Here is a 17,346-nt window from a genome sequence, read left to right on the forward strand (position 1 = left end):
TCAGTCACTTATATTTTCTTTAACTTTAACAGTTTGGATTCGTCATTGAAAATTAAATTCCTCCAAGACGTCATTTAACTCATTTTACTTTCAGCAATGTACATTTTTGCTGTGTACTGCATGTACTGCAACTTAGAACTACAAACTCAGAATTAACAGCCATGAAAATACTCAATATGTCACGGACCCAGTTCCAGGGATTCGGGGTCCGTGAGCAGTCTGGACTACTATGGTAGTTATTATCATTATTATTGTGGTTATTGTTATTATGGTTGTGTCTGCTGTCCTGTTTTCCGTGTTGGTGTACTGTCAGGTGTTTATGGGTGTGTGCATGTGTGTGAGGGTGCGGTCGTGGCAGGCACTTCTAGGCCTGGTGGGTGTGGCCCTGCCAGCTGACCGGTCCCACCCAGGAATCCACACACACCTGGCGCCGATCAAGCCTCGTCAGAGGAGCTTCAAAACAGTGTGGCTGAGAGCTCCTCGACGCTGGATCGTTGAGTGACTTCCCGTCAGTCTTAAGTGTATTGTGCAAGGTTAGTGCAAGTCTACTGTTAGGTTTTGTACTCACGGCTGCCTTTGGTATACGTGTTTCCTCAGGAGGAATTGTGGCGACCAGGAGGCAGCACACGGAGAGTACACAGGGAACGGAGACAGAGCACGGAGCACGGGACAAAGGAGAAGACACGGAACGGGAGTTGGGATCGCACGGGGGAATTTATTGTTGTTCGGATTGTCACCACTGTAAATAAACACTGTTGCACTGTAGAGTCCTGCATTTTGGGTCCTCCTTTCCCCACATCCCCACGGTCTGCCAGCGAGACCGTGACACAATACTCAAATACTCAGATCAATACTCAGAGTTATCCACAAATACAGTAACCAGTGGTGCCTCTGCTTTTGAACACAAATTATTTTGTTATCCTACTAAACTAACACTGTTTATTAATGTTACAGATGTGCTGGGCTGCGCCATTAACATTATTGTTTTATTATATATATAGTAGCTAGCCAGTAAACGCCTTAGTTAAATGACAAACGTTATCATGTGCTATTTAATGCTTCCGTGATGTATAAACGGGAGCATCAGTGACCTCTCCAAATCCCTCAAAGTGTTGTTCATCGTTCTGAAGGTCAACTACCTTACCTGCTAGCAAGGAGAGGGGCTGCGTACCTGCCTGTCTGCAACTGTGCTGTGTGATAGGGTTGTGCTGATGAGCGACGATGTCGTGGATCAACAATGATCGAAGTAAGCGCAATAGCTCATAACTCAAGGTGAATTTTCTTTCATTTACCAATTGGTGCATGAAATCAATATCATTATTATAAGGTTCATAATAAACTTCAAATAGCACCTTCACATATAAGCAATATTTGTAAGAAAGACATGTCTGGGCATGCAGGGGCGTGCAAACACAAGTTTACACCCAGAATTCTGTATGCTTTGAAGTTAATGAGCGTGGAGCAGCTACACTAATCCATCATCAGCATCAAGTGAGAGAAAACAGAAGAAGATACTTTTGACTGCTGGATGGATTTTTAAAACCCCATTATGTGACTTTCATTTGCAGATGCTGGCTTATCTTGTTAACTTTTTTTTTCTCCACAGTGTGTATGCAGCGCATGGTGAAGACCGAAGGGAAGACAGATGAAATATTTAACACCTAAACAAACAAACAAACAAACAAACAAAAAAAAAGAACTGTAGGACAGCTATACTATAGGTCTAATTTAAAAAAGTAACAAGCCAGAAAATGTGATGAATTAATACAGTTTTAGCTGTTCAGCTGATATCTGTCTAATTATGGTCAGCTCTCACCTCTGCGCCTTTTACATGTGGGCCACACTTTGTGTGTCATGAACGGTGCTACCATAATTGTGCAGTTTAACTTCCTCTGCTGCCCTGCAGCAATGCTATCGGTCATCGGCAATGGCACGGTCATGATCATGTGCAAAGCGCCTAACCCTAATGTGTGAAGTGGTCAGCTAAAGCAGGAAAAAGTGGCCCTAATCTCTAATTATTAGTCGGTCAACATTACAATACGGTTGTGGAAAAGTCAAGTCAAGATGAACAGCAACATACTGTAATTTTTTAACGTCATATGTAAGTGGTACTGTGCGACATGGAGGGACCGCATTGTTACATTTTAATAATAGCAATAATGCAATGATTCATACTGAATGAAGAACAAAATAGAAACATTTTCTCCTTTTCTTCAACCTTCCCTCTGACCTTTGAAATTTTCTTGCCAACAAATTTCCAAAGTCAGCTTGAAACAACCTTTATCACACCGCTAACAGTAAAAGACCTCTCCTGAGATAATCACGATCATTATCTCCTAACAACTTATCTATTCATTTTCAGCTCCAGCGCTGCTCAGTTTGTCCCAATGAGATGAAATTTGCGTAGTTGACAAGATGATGTTGAGATAATCACAACAGGGACCTGCTGTGATTGTCGTTGTAATTAGCATTCTGTCTGCGGCTCCGGGCGTTGATTTATATTTTCCACCAATCCCCACACAGTTTTTTTTCTTCCTAACCCCGTTAGTAACGGATGTATCAATAATCTGACATCAGGGAATGCAGTGATTTATTGGTTTAGAGAGAATGCATTTTTGAATACTTGCAGGAGTCGTCTGCATCTGCAATCCATTTGCATGAGATGGAGGCAAAGAGATTCACACAGGAAGTGCAAAAGGTGGTAGAAAATGTGACCTTTTAAACAAAATGAGGGATTTTTATCTTCCTGTGTCCACTTATTCACTGTTTTCCCAGTGTGTTATCTCTGGAATTCCAATGTTGTGCTGAAGGTGTTTATTTTCATGGGCAAACATGGACGACTGCAAAACAATAAGTTGTTTAAAATGTCTGGAAACCTTTATATTAGTGACACAAAACACAAACTGCAACATATGAGACTCACTGACTCACTATGTGATAGCTCACCAGGAAATGTTAGTGCTATTTACACTGGGGGAAAATGCACACTTACGAGTACAGGCCATAGAAGCAGGGTCTCCCTCAGCACGGAAGTAGTTTTTCTCACAGCCACAGTGAAGAGACCCCTCATGGTGAGAGAAACTATGAGGTGGACACTTTGAGCACTCCATATTCCCGAGAGTAGATTTGTAGAAGCCTGCCCTGCACGCTGAAAACAAAAACAACACAGACAGATACATGAGCATCGCGCTGAACCAGCACATCGGCAGCTGTGTAATAGCTGCATTCTTCTTCAGAGCACCTTCAACAATTGCAAGTCAAAAAATGAAAGATTGGACATGTTTAATGCACTCTCTTTGTCTCTCACACACACACAAACACACAGACACACTGACACCAACAAAGTGCTGGAAGGAGACAGAATGTATATCTCCTGTTAATGTAACAGGAATCCATTGGCTGCTAGTAAAAACAATAATTCTCTGAAATGTCTTTGCATCTATTTCCTCCTCCCTTCAACTCTCAGAGGGCACAGCATGAATAATGCAGATTGTCCCCTCAGATAAAAGGGATGTTCTCTTTAAATATCTGTGGTATTAAATGTGCACTCAGCAGCTCTTTTAACTCCTACTCACCACTAATCTGTTGCAATCTGTGCAAGTAGGGTGACACTCTACCTGTGTAAAGTATATTGCATGTGAAAGTAGACTGTATGTGTGTCTGTTTTTCTGTGTAGGATGGAAGATCAAGGGGGGAAGATTAAAAAAAAAGACTTTCCCTTGTGTTTTTCTGTTCTTCTTCCTTTCTCTACATATTTAGTTCCACTCTACTTTATTCAGTGCTCCCCTTTTCTCCCACCACCAAAGGTTGAAACCTCTGTCAACTTATCCAGAGTTATAGTGAGATAAAAAGCATTTAGGCATACAAACTGTCTCTTTCCATGATGGTCAACTGCATTTAGAGTTCACCATCAACAGTACTGTATTTCCAAGCATGAGCGGTATCTCCACTGCCGAACCACAGTAACTGGAAATTCAAGCTCCTATAACCATTCCTCCAGTTCCTGCCACAAAAATGGCAGAAATTTTATATCTTAGAATTGGAATACTGTATGAATGTCCTATCCATCTATCCATTTTCTTAAACATATCCAAGTCAAAGTCAAAGTGATTATAAAATCAATTCAGCTAAGTGTGCATAAGCTGTCTAGATGGGATGTGCTAATATGATGTTAATATAGTACGATTTTTACTTATGGCAGCTCATAGGTGTGTCTTTATGGCATGCTTTTATGGATGGATCTCTTAGGCATGTGTTTCACCAGCTCTTTGAAGACAGATATTTATCATCTGTTTAGCGTAGTATTGCTTTTAATTCTTCATCTCTTACAGCTTATAAATTAAAAGTAAAAAAACAAGGTCTCAGAGGACAATTTCAGTTTGCAAGTCTTCTTTGTTTAGAAGGAAAAAAAGAGCATAATGTATTCCAAGACTGAGTCCATGTGCAGAAAGATCGAGGCAAGGAAGTAATCAGGTTTAAATGTTTATTTTGTGCATTTTTCACTTTTTATGAAAAAGTTTAAACCAACAGCTACTGTGTTTGTCTTTTTTGGCCATTAAGGTGTATTTGATGACCTTTTTATTTTCTGCTGGATTTATAACCAATTGCAGTTGTAATATATGCTCCTTGTAAACCCAGTGTTGTGCACATACTCAGACAAGCTTGCGCTCTGTCTCTGTCTCTTTCTCTCTCTCTCTCTCTCTCTCTCTCTCTCACACACACACACACACACACACACACACACACACACACACACACACACACGCACACACACAAGCGATTAAAGAAATAGCTAGCAGCAATAGCAGCCAGCCAGCAGAATGTGTGGGCTCAGCAGAACAGATCTGACAGATCCCAGTGGTGGACAACACACTTCTGCAAAAGCCAAGACTGCTGATCCTACTGCCATATCCATCACTGACACTGCCACACCAAGGTCCCTGTGCTGCACTAAATACTACCTCTCCTCCACAATGTGGTAGTCTGTAAGAGAGGGTACATGCATGCTTGTGTGAGAGAGTAATATAATGTGAAGCTGATTCAAACACCCCCAGTATGATCCTACTGATGGAAGAGCAACCCCAACACTTGCTGACACACAGAAAACAGACCACCCTGATTGGAGGACACGCCAGGAAATTACACCTGACAGCCAATCGTATAACAGAAGCAGAGGAAATTGCTGGGTTAACAGAATTGTGGAATATAAAAGAGAATTATAGATAATAGGCAAGAGTTAAAATGCATTAGTCTCATACTAGCGGGAGAGACTGATTAGTCTAGCCATGAGCAGACTTTGATAGAGTATGTATGCCACTAACAATTCACCACTGGATAACACCAAACAAAGATGCATTTACCATATATACTGGCCAGCTAAGTCACTGGGCTCAAGTCCAAGTAGATCTGTTTTCTTTTAGGTACCGTATTATACCAACTTCACTCAAGGGTAGAAACAAATCACTTATGCAGACACATGCATATTCATAGGAGAAGTTATTTTTCACATGTGGCAGATTTTTTTCCAAGTCATTTATATCATAGCTTAGAGTTTTGCATGGATATTGCCAGAGAATGTAAATCAAGTTGTTTTTTCCCCTGCATACATGTTAGAAATAGACAAAAAAAAAGGCATGTATATATATACATGTTTTTGTTTTTGTTTTTTAGCAAAGCTTGCTCGCACAATAAGGCATTGCAAATTAGCTTGGACTATTTCCAGCTATAGATTAATACACATCTTAAGTACTTGAGCTCATTTATAAATTTCATAAATTTGTGGAACTAAAATTAAATTACTGAGTAGCTTTATTAACCTCTGCACCTACTAAATGAACTTCACATCTTCCATCCATTTATCCATTTTCTTAACTGCTACAGTGTCATTATCCTATTCATCACAGGGCCAGAGGCGGGGCATAGCGTGTAAAGGTGGCCAGTCCATTGCAGGGCATACTAAATGACTCTGGCGAGTCAACACTGAAGACTTTTCAACACATCTATGAAACTTATTGGATACCGAGAGAATCTTAGAGAACAAAATCTCTACTTACAGTATGAGATATTTCATATGTCAGTGTACAGATTTTTTCATGACCACAACCATATTTTTACAACTGCTGGAAACGGATAATATAGGTCTGCCAGAATAAAAAGCCGCTCTAAAAGAGACTGATGGTAAAATCATATTTGTACCCAGGGGATAAACTCCTCATCCAATCAGGAAGTGTTACACTGACATTCAGAGAAAAATATGAAGGTTTTCCACCATTAATTATCTTTTATTTATTCGCAGTCAATAGCGTGCAAAGGCTCTGCCACTATTCCTACAAGTACTCGTTTCTTTAACCATATAAACAGCCGTTCAACTGATGGTCTTAAATACTCACGCACACATAAAGGTATAACATGATGTCTTTTTACTTTCTACATATCAGCAGATGGAACAATCCTTTTACACACTTTGAAACAGCAGTTATACACGCACAGAAGTACACACGTGTACACATACACAGCTGCAGAAGCCACATGACACGGTGGTTGAAAAATAACTGGGAATGCATTCTGCTCAATCAATACTCCTCTTCTTGTTTCAGCTGGTCCCTTTAGGGGTCGCCACAGCGGATCATCTGCCTCCATCTCACCCTATCCCTAGCATCCTCCTGTGTAATACAAACCCTCTGCATGTCCTCCTTCACTAAATCCATGAATCTTCTCTGTGGTCTTCCTCTTTTTGTCCTGCCTAGATCTTCAGCATCCTTTGTCGAATATATCATCTCAGCCTTTCCTGTCTAACTCTGTCTCAAAATGCTTAACCTGAGCTGTGCCTCTGACATGCTCATTTCTAATTTTTTCCATCCTGGTCTCTTCCAATGAAAACCTTAACATCTTTAACTCAGCTACCCTACAATTTAGCCTCCTGTCTTTTTGTTAAAGCCATCATTTCCAAACCGTACATCACAGCAGGTCTAACTATTATCTTGTAAACCTTCCCTTTCACTCTTGCAGCTGTTCTTCTGACACAAACGTCCTCTGACACTCACCTCCAGCTATTCCACTCTCTTCTTCACCTTTCTTGTGTATTGTCCATTGCTTTAAATTTGGTTGACATTGGGTATCTAATCTCATCTTCTGTACATTTAATACCTCTACTTCTTGGATCTTCACTGTTCACCACTCTTCATCTCATTCAAACACATGCTTTCTGCATTACTTCTACTGACTTTCATTCCAGAGCATACCTCCACCTGTTCAGGCTCTCTTTCACCTGCGCTTCACACTCACTACAGGTCATAGTGTTGTCTGCGAACATCACAGTCCATGGAGTCTCCTGCCTGACCTCATTTATCAACATATCCATGACCACTGCAAACAAGAAGGGGCTTCCTTTCCAATAATTAGCATAAGTGCTAGATCATTGGTTTAATTTTGTTGTATTTATCCACAAGGCCGGTCCGTGAAAATATTGCCGGACATAAACTGGTCCGTGAAAAAAGGTTGGGGACTGCTGTACTAGATGGTCTAGCCATCATCCATTCATCCATCCATCCATCCATCCACTTCCGCTACACCCCAAACAAGTCGCCAGTCTGTCATAGGGCTAACACATAGACACAGACAACCATTCGCACTCACATTCACTTCCACAGTCACACCTATGGGCAATTAAGAATTTCCATTTAACCTATTCCCACTAACTACATGTCTTTGGATTGTGGATCTAGTTCCTTGATTTTTTTTACTAGTAGTGACCATTACCAGTAGTGATCATTATTATAATTTGGTGTCCAGTCCAGTACTTCAACAATTCTACATGCTTTGACTGCTGTTTAGGATGGAAGGTCTCATTTCGTACAAGACTTCCGTTCAATGTCTTTATCATCTTCCATTAAAGGAACTCAAGGGGAAGAAAAATCCTGTTACGCTGATGCTGTTTCCCTTTTTTTTAAGTTGAAAATCTGTGATATACAGCTTTCAAGTGGCACCTGCAGTCTGTGTGTGAAAGGTCGCCAAAACTCAGCTACAAGGTAAAGAACTGGGAAAATCCAAATCACTACACTATTAAAAGACATTAAGCTCATTTTATTAAACTACCTTGTGATAATTTTATCAAAATGTGATGACATTCAGAATGTTACTTGTCACATGATCAGTGTCTTAACCCCTGAAGATAACTTGCAAATTGATACATGTTACAACAATCAATTTACAGTGGGAAAGTGGGAAAGTGCTCTGCCCTTGACTCCCTATCATTGCATCATGCTTCAGTCTTGATCCCAGCATAGTGCTTTCTCCCATTCTCACACTTCAAGGTTAAGTCTAGCTGCAAACAGAGCCAAACCAAAACGCAGGCCCAACAATTGATTTCCTGTTTCCAAACCACCTCTCTTTTTCACTCCAATAAGATTGCAATGACTTTCACTCCTTCTCTCCTCCTCTTCCATTTCCCTCCATGTCCGCCTCCCTTCCTCTTGCACTCCCTCCTTGAGTTCTTTTCTGCGGCTTTTCCCTCTCATTCTTTTGCTCCAACTTTCTTTCCTTAATTGGAATAGCTCTCTTTGAAATGGAAAAGTTATTTACTTTGACAGCTTAGGCATTTGGCTGGCGGTCTTATCCGGAGCCACTTGTAATGTTACTGGAGACATGGCAACAGTAAACATCTTGCCCCCTGCCATGAAATCCTGCTTCAGGCAGAACCAGTAACAAGTTACAGAAATCTCAGAAAGGTCAAAGTCTTTTATGAAAGGGTGGCATATTTTGGTGGGATTTTTTTGTCTTCCTAATAATGGGGTTGATGTAGAAACATGTTAAGCAAACTGTTGACTAACGCATAAAAATACACATGTTTTTTTTTAATATTCAAAGTGCAGTTTTGCAGTTATTTTATGATCTCCCATCTTAAGTTTTTTCAATGCACTTCAGTTTGGCATGAAATGTTAGATATAAGCGGCTATAATACACTAATATTACCATTTTTATTACCTTAAAAAAAACCTGCAAAATATACCCTAGAAAGTCTTATTGAGGTAAGAAAAACTAATTTATGAATATATAACTCAGTATTCTGATATACAGAGTAACATGGATATCCAGTACGCTGAATTGCAAACAATTTGCTGAAGTTAATATGTCTGTAACCCAATAAACCAAATTAATTTTGTCAGAAATATAAATGAAAACAATCATCAGAATTGATAGGCTGTGTCTCAAGGCAAATCACTACACATTTTTATCTCTTTATGTTCAATTATCATGTCATTTACCCTGCTAATCACTACAGGGACATGTGAGAATATATTCAGATGTCAGTAGTCAGTATTGTCGACCAATGCAGAAGTTATTCTCTGCATTTTCAAGCCTCCAGAAGGTCAGGAGCAAGAATTCATTTTAACAGTGCCTCCAATTCAGGTTTGTTTTTTGTTTTTTTGTAAATGGGATGAAAGCTACTGAAGCCAATTGAATAACAAGAAGGGTTTTATTAGACTCTAAACTTTCAGGGTCATATTTTTTGATCCTTATACTGTTTTTGTTTGGGTCACTTGTTTGCACATAGCTTGCAAGAAGAAGAGGGGATGTAGAAGTGACAACAAGTTTATTACAGTTTCTTATTTTTTCTTTCTTTTTTTTTGCTAGATTTAAACTATAAATATTATTTTTTTTGTTTGCTACTTTTTAATACCAGTAAATAAACCAATCTGTATCGAAAAACTTTGGTATTGCTGTATTTAATTAAGACTAAGTTCAAATTCCTCACTAATATTAATTAATGAGCTAGCTCTGTCAAGAGCACCTATACATGGTACATCAGTTTCAGACCATGCTATTTAGTTTTACCACCACAATCTCATAAGTAGCACTTTTAGGAGCAATAGGAATGAAGCAGTTGGCATTGTAAGGTGAGCAGCGGAGGGCCAGATTGGAGTATAGATACTAACTGCAGGCTAATGACTTGGGAAAACCCTCCTATTCAAGTCTTTTTATCTGCGCTCACTCAAAGAGGTGCTTCTGCTGCACAGAGGGACCGCTTGTGTGTTTGTGAGCATGATTTCAGACTCCGAATACCAATCATTAAACCTCCCAGTTCCTTTAATGTTTGTTTAAAAGTTAGGATGAGTATGTGTTATTGTGCCTGAGAGTGTGCTTTGTACATGTGTGTTAGATTTCACACGCAAACTGGCATAGTAAAGCTTAATTAAGTGATGCGGTCCAACACTGATTTGCATAATAAAGCAGCCTGATGAGAGGGTAAGTGGAGGACCAAAGGAAATAGAGGAGGATGAAAGGAGGAAGAGGAGGAGGAGGATAGGATGAGTTGAAGAAAGGATGAAGAGGAGGAGGACGGTTTATACTACTGATACTTTGATACACAAGCAAAAAAAGCATATATTTTTGAAGTTAGATACTTAAAGGCACATCATCATAGTAACAAACCAAATACTATATGTGTTTGTTTTAAATATATATAAAAGAAAATTATATGATACAGGGTTTATGTGAAGTAACGGATCATTCTTTGTGTTTTCTAAAAGCAGATTCACCAGATGTAGCCTTTGAAATTAAACTTCATTAATTCCAGCAAATTAAAATCATGTTAATTAGTGTAATGTAATCATAAAACAAGCAGTGTGCTAACTGCACTATATTAGATTTTAATTGGAGCAAGTATCGGCCTTCATATATCAGTCTAATCTTCTTGATTTAATAAAAAGAGGAAACTCAAGCTTCCCCCCCCCCTCCCTTTCATATTCACAAAAGCTTCAGTTTGAGAGAAAATGATCAAAATCAACAGAACAGATGCCAATTAAAATATATTGTTTACTGAGATGCTACACGGTGAAATCAGCGTAGCATTTTTAAATCAGAAAAGCACTGAGATGAAAACACGACATGTTTTGAATCTCATATTTATAGTAAATTTCACATTTTTGTTGTTTGTATCTGCGCAAATTACATAGGTCAAAAAAATCTCCCCATCATCAGGAATTTAAAATGTCTTGCTAATTTATTTTTTCCATTTTATTATTAGCAAATACAATGAAAGCTACTCTAAGTCACATTACTCCACATTGCATTTGATTTGACAAGGGCACTTTTATTAAAATAGCATGTGTGCGTATGTATGTGTGCAAAGCTGCTGTGAAGGACAATAAACTGGGACAAAAACAGGGCAAGGACTCTACTAACCCCACACATGCAGAGGCATGGATCAACTCCCTGCTGTATCCATCAAGGATGCAATAACTGTTTCCTACACACTCCACACTCCAGAGATTAGCCAGGTCAGTAAGAAAATCCAGGGCAACCGGCACACCAGCCGGAACAAACTTCAGAAACATACACACACGTACCCCCACACACCCACACCCCTACACACCCACCCACCCACACAGTGAGGTTATGTTAATTTCAATAATAAAGGGGTGATGTGACTGTAAGGAGGCAGAAGTTTAACCTTGCACTTGATGGAGTGATAGTGGAGAAAGTATATAGCAACTTTTTTTTTCGTTGCTATACACTTTGGTTTTTCTGCCAAGAAAATTTGTTCCGATGTCTCTATTCTGCAACTGGCTCAGGATTTTAATTTGTACCTGCCACACATACTACGAGGCATAAAAGTGTGAGAGACATAGACCCTGGGGACTAAATTTTCCATCTCTAGCATTAAAGGAAGGAAATGTTTGTTATATATCAATAAACAATGAATTATGGTTAACCTCATTCCAAAGACACAAATGATTTCACCTTCCCTAATTATTGAAAATGAGTGGACAGATATCAGTTGAACAACTTAGGGTAACAATGTTATTAGCAAATTACTCCCCCCCTTTTTTTTTTTACCTCTTTGAACTCATTTTATGAGCATTTACCAAACAAACAAGCATTTTACTTTATAGTTAATGCTTGTTTCTAGAAAACCTTTTCAAAATATTTCTGAGTGGTTGACTTTTGCTAAAGTGCTGAGCGTCCCCCCAAAACCTGGATTCAATTCTTGTTTAAACGTTTATGATACAGGTTATAGTCAGTGCACCGTTTATTTAACTGCATGCTACATCACTGAGTTTGCTCGCTGCAAATAATAAAAAGTGTGTACTTACTAAGTGTGTACATTTAACAGATGGATTCTAGGTCTTATATTAATGATCCCATAAAGAAATTTCTACACTTTACATAAGCCCTTTTTTTTCATTGTCCTGATGTCTGCAGAAATGTTGCTTGTCAATAAAAAGTGAGTAACTCATTTCTAGATATCATACTCTTTATCATCATATTAACTTTTCTGCCTTTATCCACTACACAAGACAAAAAAAACACAGTCCTTGTTTTTAAATTCAACACATGTGGGGTGTTTATCTGTTTGTATGCAGTCACTGTGTTTGAAGAAGACATTGGCCTCTTATTGCCCTCGCACTTGCCCAAATCCAAGTGCACACACATACATAGACATTCCACTTTTACAGTCCCTGGCAACACAGCAGTCAACCCAATCAGCATTTAAACCCATTGGTCTCCCCTAATGCCCTACAGGGCTATTGTGCTTCTGTTAACACTAGCGATAACCAGTCATGTACACATGTCGTCATCTTGTTGATTTAGCTGGCCAGGCTATAGTACCCTAAACCCATTTATGGCAGTAGTAACAAATGGCAACTGCATTACTATTTGCAAGCTTGTTTATGAGAAACTGATCTGTAGTTGACAGATTCCCATCTCTTGCTTTATTTTCTAGTTTATTTTTCCAGAAAGTTTTTTTTTTTTTTATTATCGCTATTGAAAAAAACTTCATAATAACAGTACTGAGCATAAGCAATCCATTATTCGAGATGATGAAACTCACAACATCCTCTCTTTAAGTGCATGTCAAGCATTCTGTGTCGCTGTTATTCTCTGAAGAAATACTTCAAAGCCAAACATATTTATCATTTGAAATCGTTTACTGTAAGAGCGAATACGAGAAATGGAAACTGTTTTTAATGAACGATATTTTTTTTGTATGTTTTACGCGTATTGGGGGTTCTTAACAGGAAAGAAAAATATTTTTTAAGATGCAGACAGATAAAGAGTATAACAAAGAATGGATAATGGGAAAACTGAAAAACATACTCAAGTTGTAGTGCAGTTTTCAATAAAATGAGGAAATGTGCTCATATTTGCATGTCTGCTTGGGTGTGTGTGTGTGTATGCGTGTGTGTGTGTGTGTGTGTGTGTGTGTGTGTGTGTGTGTGTGTGTGTGTGTGTGTGTGTGTGTGTGTATAGGGGGAAAAAAAAATCCTTGCTTGTCCCCTCCTGTTTTTAGAGTTAAGCTCCAACAGGGCAGTTTTATTGACCAGTGCTGCAGAGGACATGCTCTCTTCTTTAAAAGAAAATAGGTCAGCTGCACTGCTGCTGGACACACACACACACACACACAATGAAAGTGCAATGACAGTGACCCACTTCACCGAATGAACTCAGTCGGCAATACTTTAACAACTAGTAGTAATTGATGTGATGATTGCCTGCCCACAAGACTACAATATTGAAATACTACAATAATGATGCATATTACACTATCACACTGTGTACTGGAAGTGATTACAAAAAGGCATTCTGTTTAAATGTAATTCAAATATTTTCTCCTTGTTTAAAATTAATGATGATACAAATTTTATTTTAAAGGCTTCCCCAACATTACATCTATATCTATATTTATTTGATGTCTTATTACAATGGCTCATGCGTTCTCACTCCAGTTTAAAGTCCCCTCAGTACTGTAATTCAGATTAATAGGCATCCATGTGATTGCTGACACTGAGCCTCAGTCGGGGACATGTTACTCTGCCTGCTGAGGTGCGTGTGTGGGGAATTAGAGTAAAGAACACTTTATTGCCAGAACACCTGAGAACAGCTGAAGGAAACATGCAGACAGATGCATACTAACACGCACATAAACACACATCGCATATGACTATGCTGACAGGCACCTCAGGCACAAGCCTCAGAATGTAGCTGCTGCCATATGCTAAAGAGCCCCCGGGCTCCTTTCACTTCAGACAATATGACACTCTGGTTTTCATATAGCCCACAGTGTTACTCTCAATGGGATCTATGTAACCAGTACTGACGAGGGGTTGTTGGGAAACAATTTAAATAGAAGAGAGAAATATTTATTGGAAACTGGTAAATCCTGGGGGTTGCTTTCTCAGTTTTGATATGCTTTATTGCCGAGTTAACACATATAAGTTTAAAATCTGATCAGCACTTAGCGTCGATTCACTCTTTCTTGTTTTAATAATGTGTCAATTATGCAGTCTTTCATTCTGAAAACAAATAGCGACAACACTGGTGTTCCGTAATCTGACACCCCAACATCTGGTTTTCATTTGTTACTAAGGGAAACAACATAAACTACTGTAAAAACAGGGATATAATTCAAGCAATTGTATCCACTTTGAGTTTCCACTGTGTAAAGCTAAAAATGTTTTTTCACTTGGGCTTCAGTGAGAGCCTTCTTAGATCATGCTTCCTAAGAGTGTGTTTTGCCATGTCTTGGACTTTGGAAGGAAAATAAACATCCATGTGTGTTGAAATTTAAATTCAGTAGAAAACTGTTGTTTTCAAGAGTTTAGAAATGGTAAAAAAAAAAAAGGTCCTTCATCTAAAGCTAGGATGCACCTGATTTTAAAGACTTAATTACCCTAGTGCATTGCAATGTTATCTCAAAAATCACATTAAATCAGATATGTTGCACGTACCTCATTAGTTCTCACCTTGAAAGTGAACAACACAACAAATTTCTGACAAAGACAGGAAGGTCAGAATGTATTTGTACAGTGCAGGCGTGAGGGGGCCAATAAGATTCCCCCATATGTAGCAGGGAATATAACAGGCAATTTAATCAAGGTTTCATATAAACATAATAATAATGAAATTCTCAGCTTTATACCAACATTGAAGCCCATTCTACTTACAGTGTTGACCATTCAGATTAGTGTTGTTTTATGCTTTATTCCATTATATACCGTAACTAAACAGAAACACATCTGCTGTCCTACAATGTGCAAAATCAAGCTTTTTTAATGCTGTCCATTACAGCCAGTAACTGTATTATACTGCTGTAATGGAAAAACACATCTCCTCAAGGAAATAATGTACAAATGCTGTTACATATTTTGGATTACTTTTAGAGGAGCTTGAATAAATCGTTGCCGTATAATTAGTGAACAGTGTTTCAACATCTTTGAAACTGGACAGTGGCCACTTACAGGTCCCCTTGTAAAAGATTAATTAGCTAGTAAAAAATGGGGAATATACAGAAGAATGCCTCAGTTCATGATCCACTCAGAGCTGGTATGTAAGAATTTGTGAAAATAGCACAATGGGGTCTAATCAGGCTGTAGAGACCAGAGCATTTAGAGGTTTTGGTAGTGCTTAACCACTTTGTTAGTATGTGTCCATCATATGCTTGCATCTGTGTGTAAATGTGTGTCTCTGTGTGTGTATAGAGCAGGATTCCTGGGGCAGGTGGCTCAGCAGTGGTTGGGGTAGAACAGCACTAAATCACTCCTCAAATGACACACCTCACCACGGGTGTCCCACCATGTGTTGCTGCTAAGAAAGAGGAGAGAGAGAGAGAGACGGCGGGAGGGAGGCAGAGAGAAAAACTCATGGGCAATGGTTAGTGGGTCACACAGAGAGAAAGACAGAGAGACAGAATGAGGAGAAACCTCTCTAAAACCTTCCTATGAAACAGAAACTTTTGATTGAGATGTGTGTATGTTATGCTTTGCCTATTCCTATCAGTGTTATGAGGTTACGCGTGCGTGTGTGGGCTTGTGTGAGTGACAGACCAGCGCAGGTGAACCACAGACAGGGCCAGACATCCTGGCACGATCAAAATACACATCAGGACTCTCGTCTTACCCTCTTCTTCCCAGCTCTTCTCTCTGCCCCTACTCTCAGTCTCCCATCACCCTCGGCTGGCGCAGCGTACAGACATGTAAGGTGAGTTAATGTCAGCGAGTAATGCTTATTTTTATACATTTGTAATTATTTTCACATGTGATTACACGCCATCCTATGTGTTACTGTGTGTGACATTTAATACCTATGAGCGCATGTGTATTCAGATGAGCGCACACCCGCTTTAATCAAATTAAAGGCACATGCCCAAACATACAAAGACAGACACAAAATCCTGCTGAGTGTGTAAACAAGATGTTGTGTGGAAAGTGGGTTTGGGATAATGAGTCAGCACTGACTCATAGATAGAATTCACATGAGTCCATTTAAAACAAACTCCTTGAACACGCACACAGATAAACCGCACACCACCACAGTTGCTGTGGGAATGAATAAAAGCCCTGTGAAACAATGCACTGGAAACAAATTAAGATAAATTGAAATAATGGCAAAACCTTAATTATTAAACATGCAAAGACTGTTTAGGATGAGGAACAATATATGAAGTTTATGAATATGAAAGAAGAGCTACACTAGCATATTTTAACTATGATATCATTGTCATATAGCTGGTAGGTTCATGGAGAATGTGGACTTAATTACCAAGGCGGAGCCATAGATTACTGAAGATAAAGCAGAATGAAAAAAACTGTAAACTGTATCATAGAGCATTATTATATTAAATGTAATTAATGTGTGCTTTATATGGGTATAAAAGTATCCAAGACTAAAGAGTTATCCTAAACAATGCTAATAAATCAAAAATCTGAAATGCTTTTCACTTTCATTTATTCAGAACTGACACAATCATGCCTTCCTAAACTTTTGTTTCTGTGACTTTCTGTGCCCTTGGGATGCAGAGAAGATGATGTTTGGTGATAGTGAGGCTGAGATACTTGGAGAAGTGCAGGTTCAGCAAAAGTGTATTTCTAGTGTGGCGCCCTGCAGAGCTAATGTTAGTGGGAGATTGTGAAGCTCCAGCACATTGCAGTGGGACACAAATGTTAAATGACAATTACAAAATATGCTCTGCTCTGGATCCTACATTCTTACAGGCACTCATACAAACCTTGCACACTAACTGATAAACTCAATCATGTATATTGTGTCGCCAGTTAGTCACGCTGATGGAACTGGCAACTGAGACAAGAAATACAACATTTCCAGACACCACTTATGTCATTTTTGCATCCCTACAAATACAATCTAGTGACACAAACATATTGTACATGAATGCATATACACAATCAACAATGAACTTCACACTGTGTAAAACGTCCCTCACTCTATCTCAAAAAGCTCAAGACTTATAGTACGTCATGATAGTCTAAAAACTGTTTCAGAAGCTTTACCTGCCATGGGAACAGTTACATGTTGCAGACACAAAGAAATCCAGTTTTAAGGTCT

At 38.9% G+C, this 17,346-nt stretch overlaps 1 protein-coding gene and 1 long non-coding RNA gene across 7 annotated transcripts in view; one reads left to right on the forward strand and one right to left on the reverse strand.

Moving 5' to 3' along the window:
* epha3 (eph receptor A3) overlaps positions 1–17,346 on the reverse strand; it is a 93,214-nt gene that overhangs the window by 35,946 nt on the left and 39,922 nt on the right. For all 6 annotated transcript variants that reach the window (XM_040028305.1, XM_040028307.1, XM_040028304.1 and 3 more), the window contains one exon: positions 2,993–3,148. In XM_040028305.1, coding sequence (XP_039884239.1) covers positions 2,993–3,148 — 156 coding nt within the window. The remainder of the gene's footprint in view (positions 1–2,992; positions 3,149–17,346) is intronic.
* On the forward strand, positions 169–828 carry LOC120731358. The gene is made up of 2 exons (XR_005695335.1): positions 169–508; positions 598–828. It is a non-coding gene; the product is annotated as an uncharacterized LOC120731358 (long non-coding RNA).

Source organism: Simochromis diagramma, unplaced genomic scaffold, assembly GCF_900408965.1.
Source record: "Simochromis diagramma unplaced genomic scaffold, fSimDia1.1 OVJJ01000343.1, whole genome shotgun sequence".
Classification (NCBI taxonomy): domain Eukaryota; kingdom Metazoa; phylum Chordata; class Actinopteri; order Cichliformes; family Cichlidae; genus Simochromis; species Simochromis diagramma.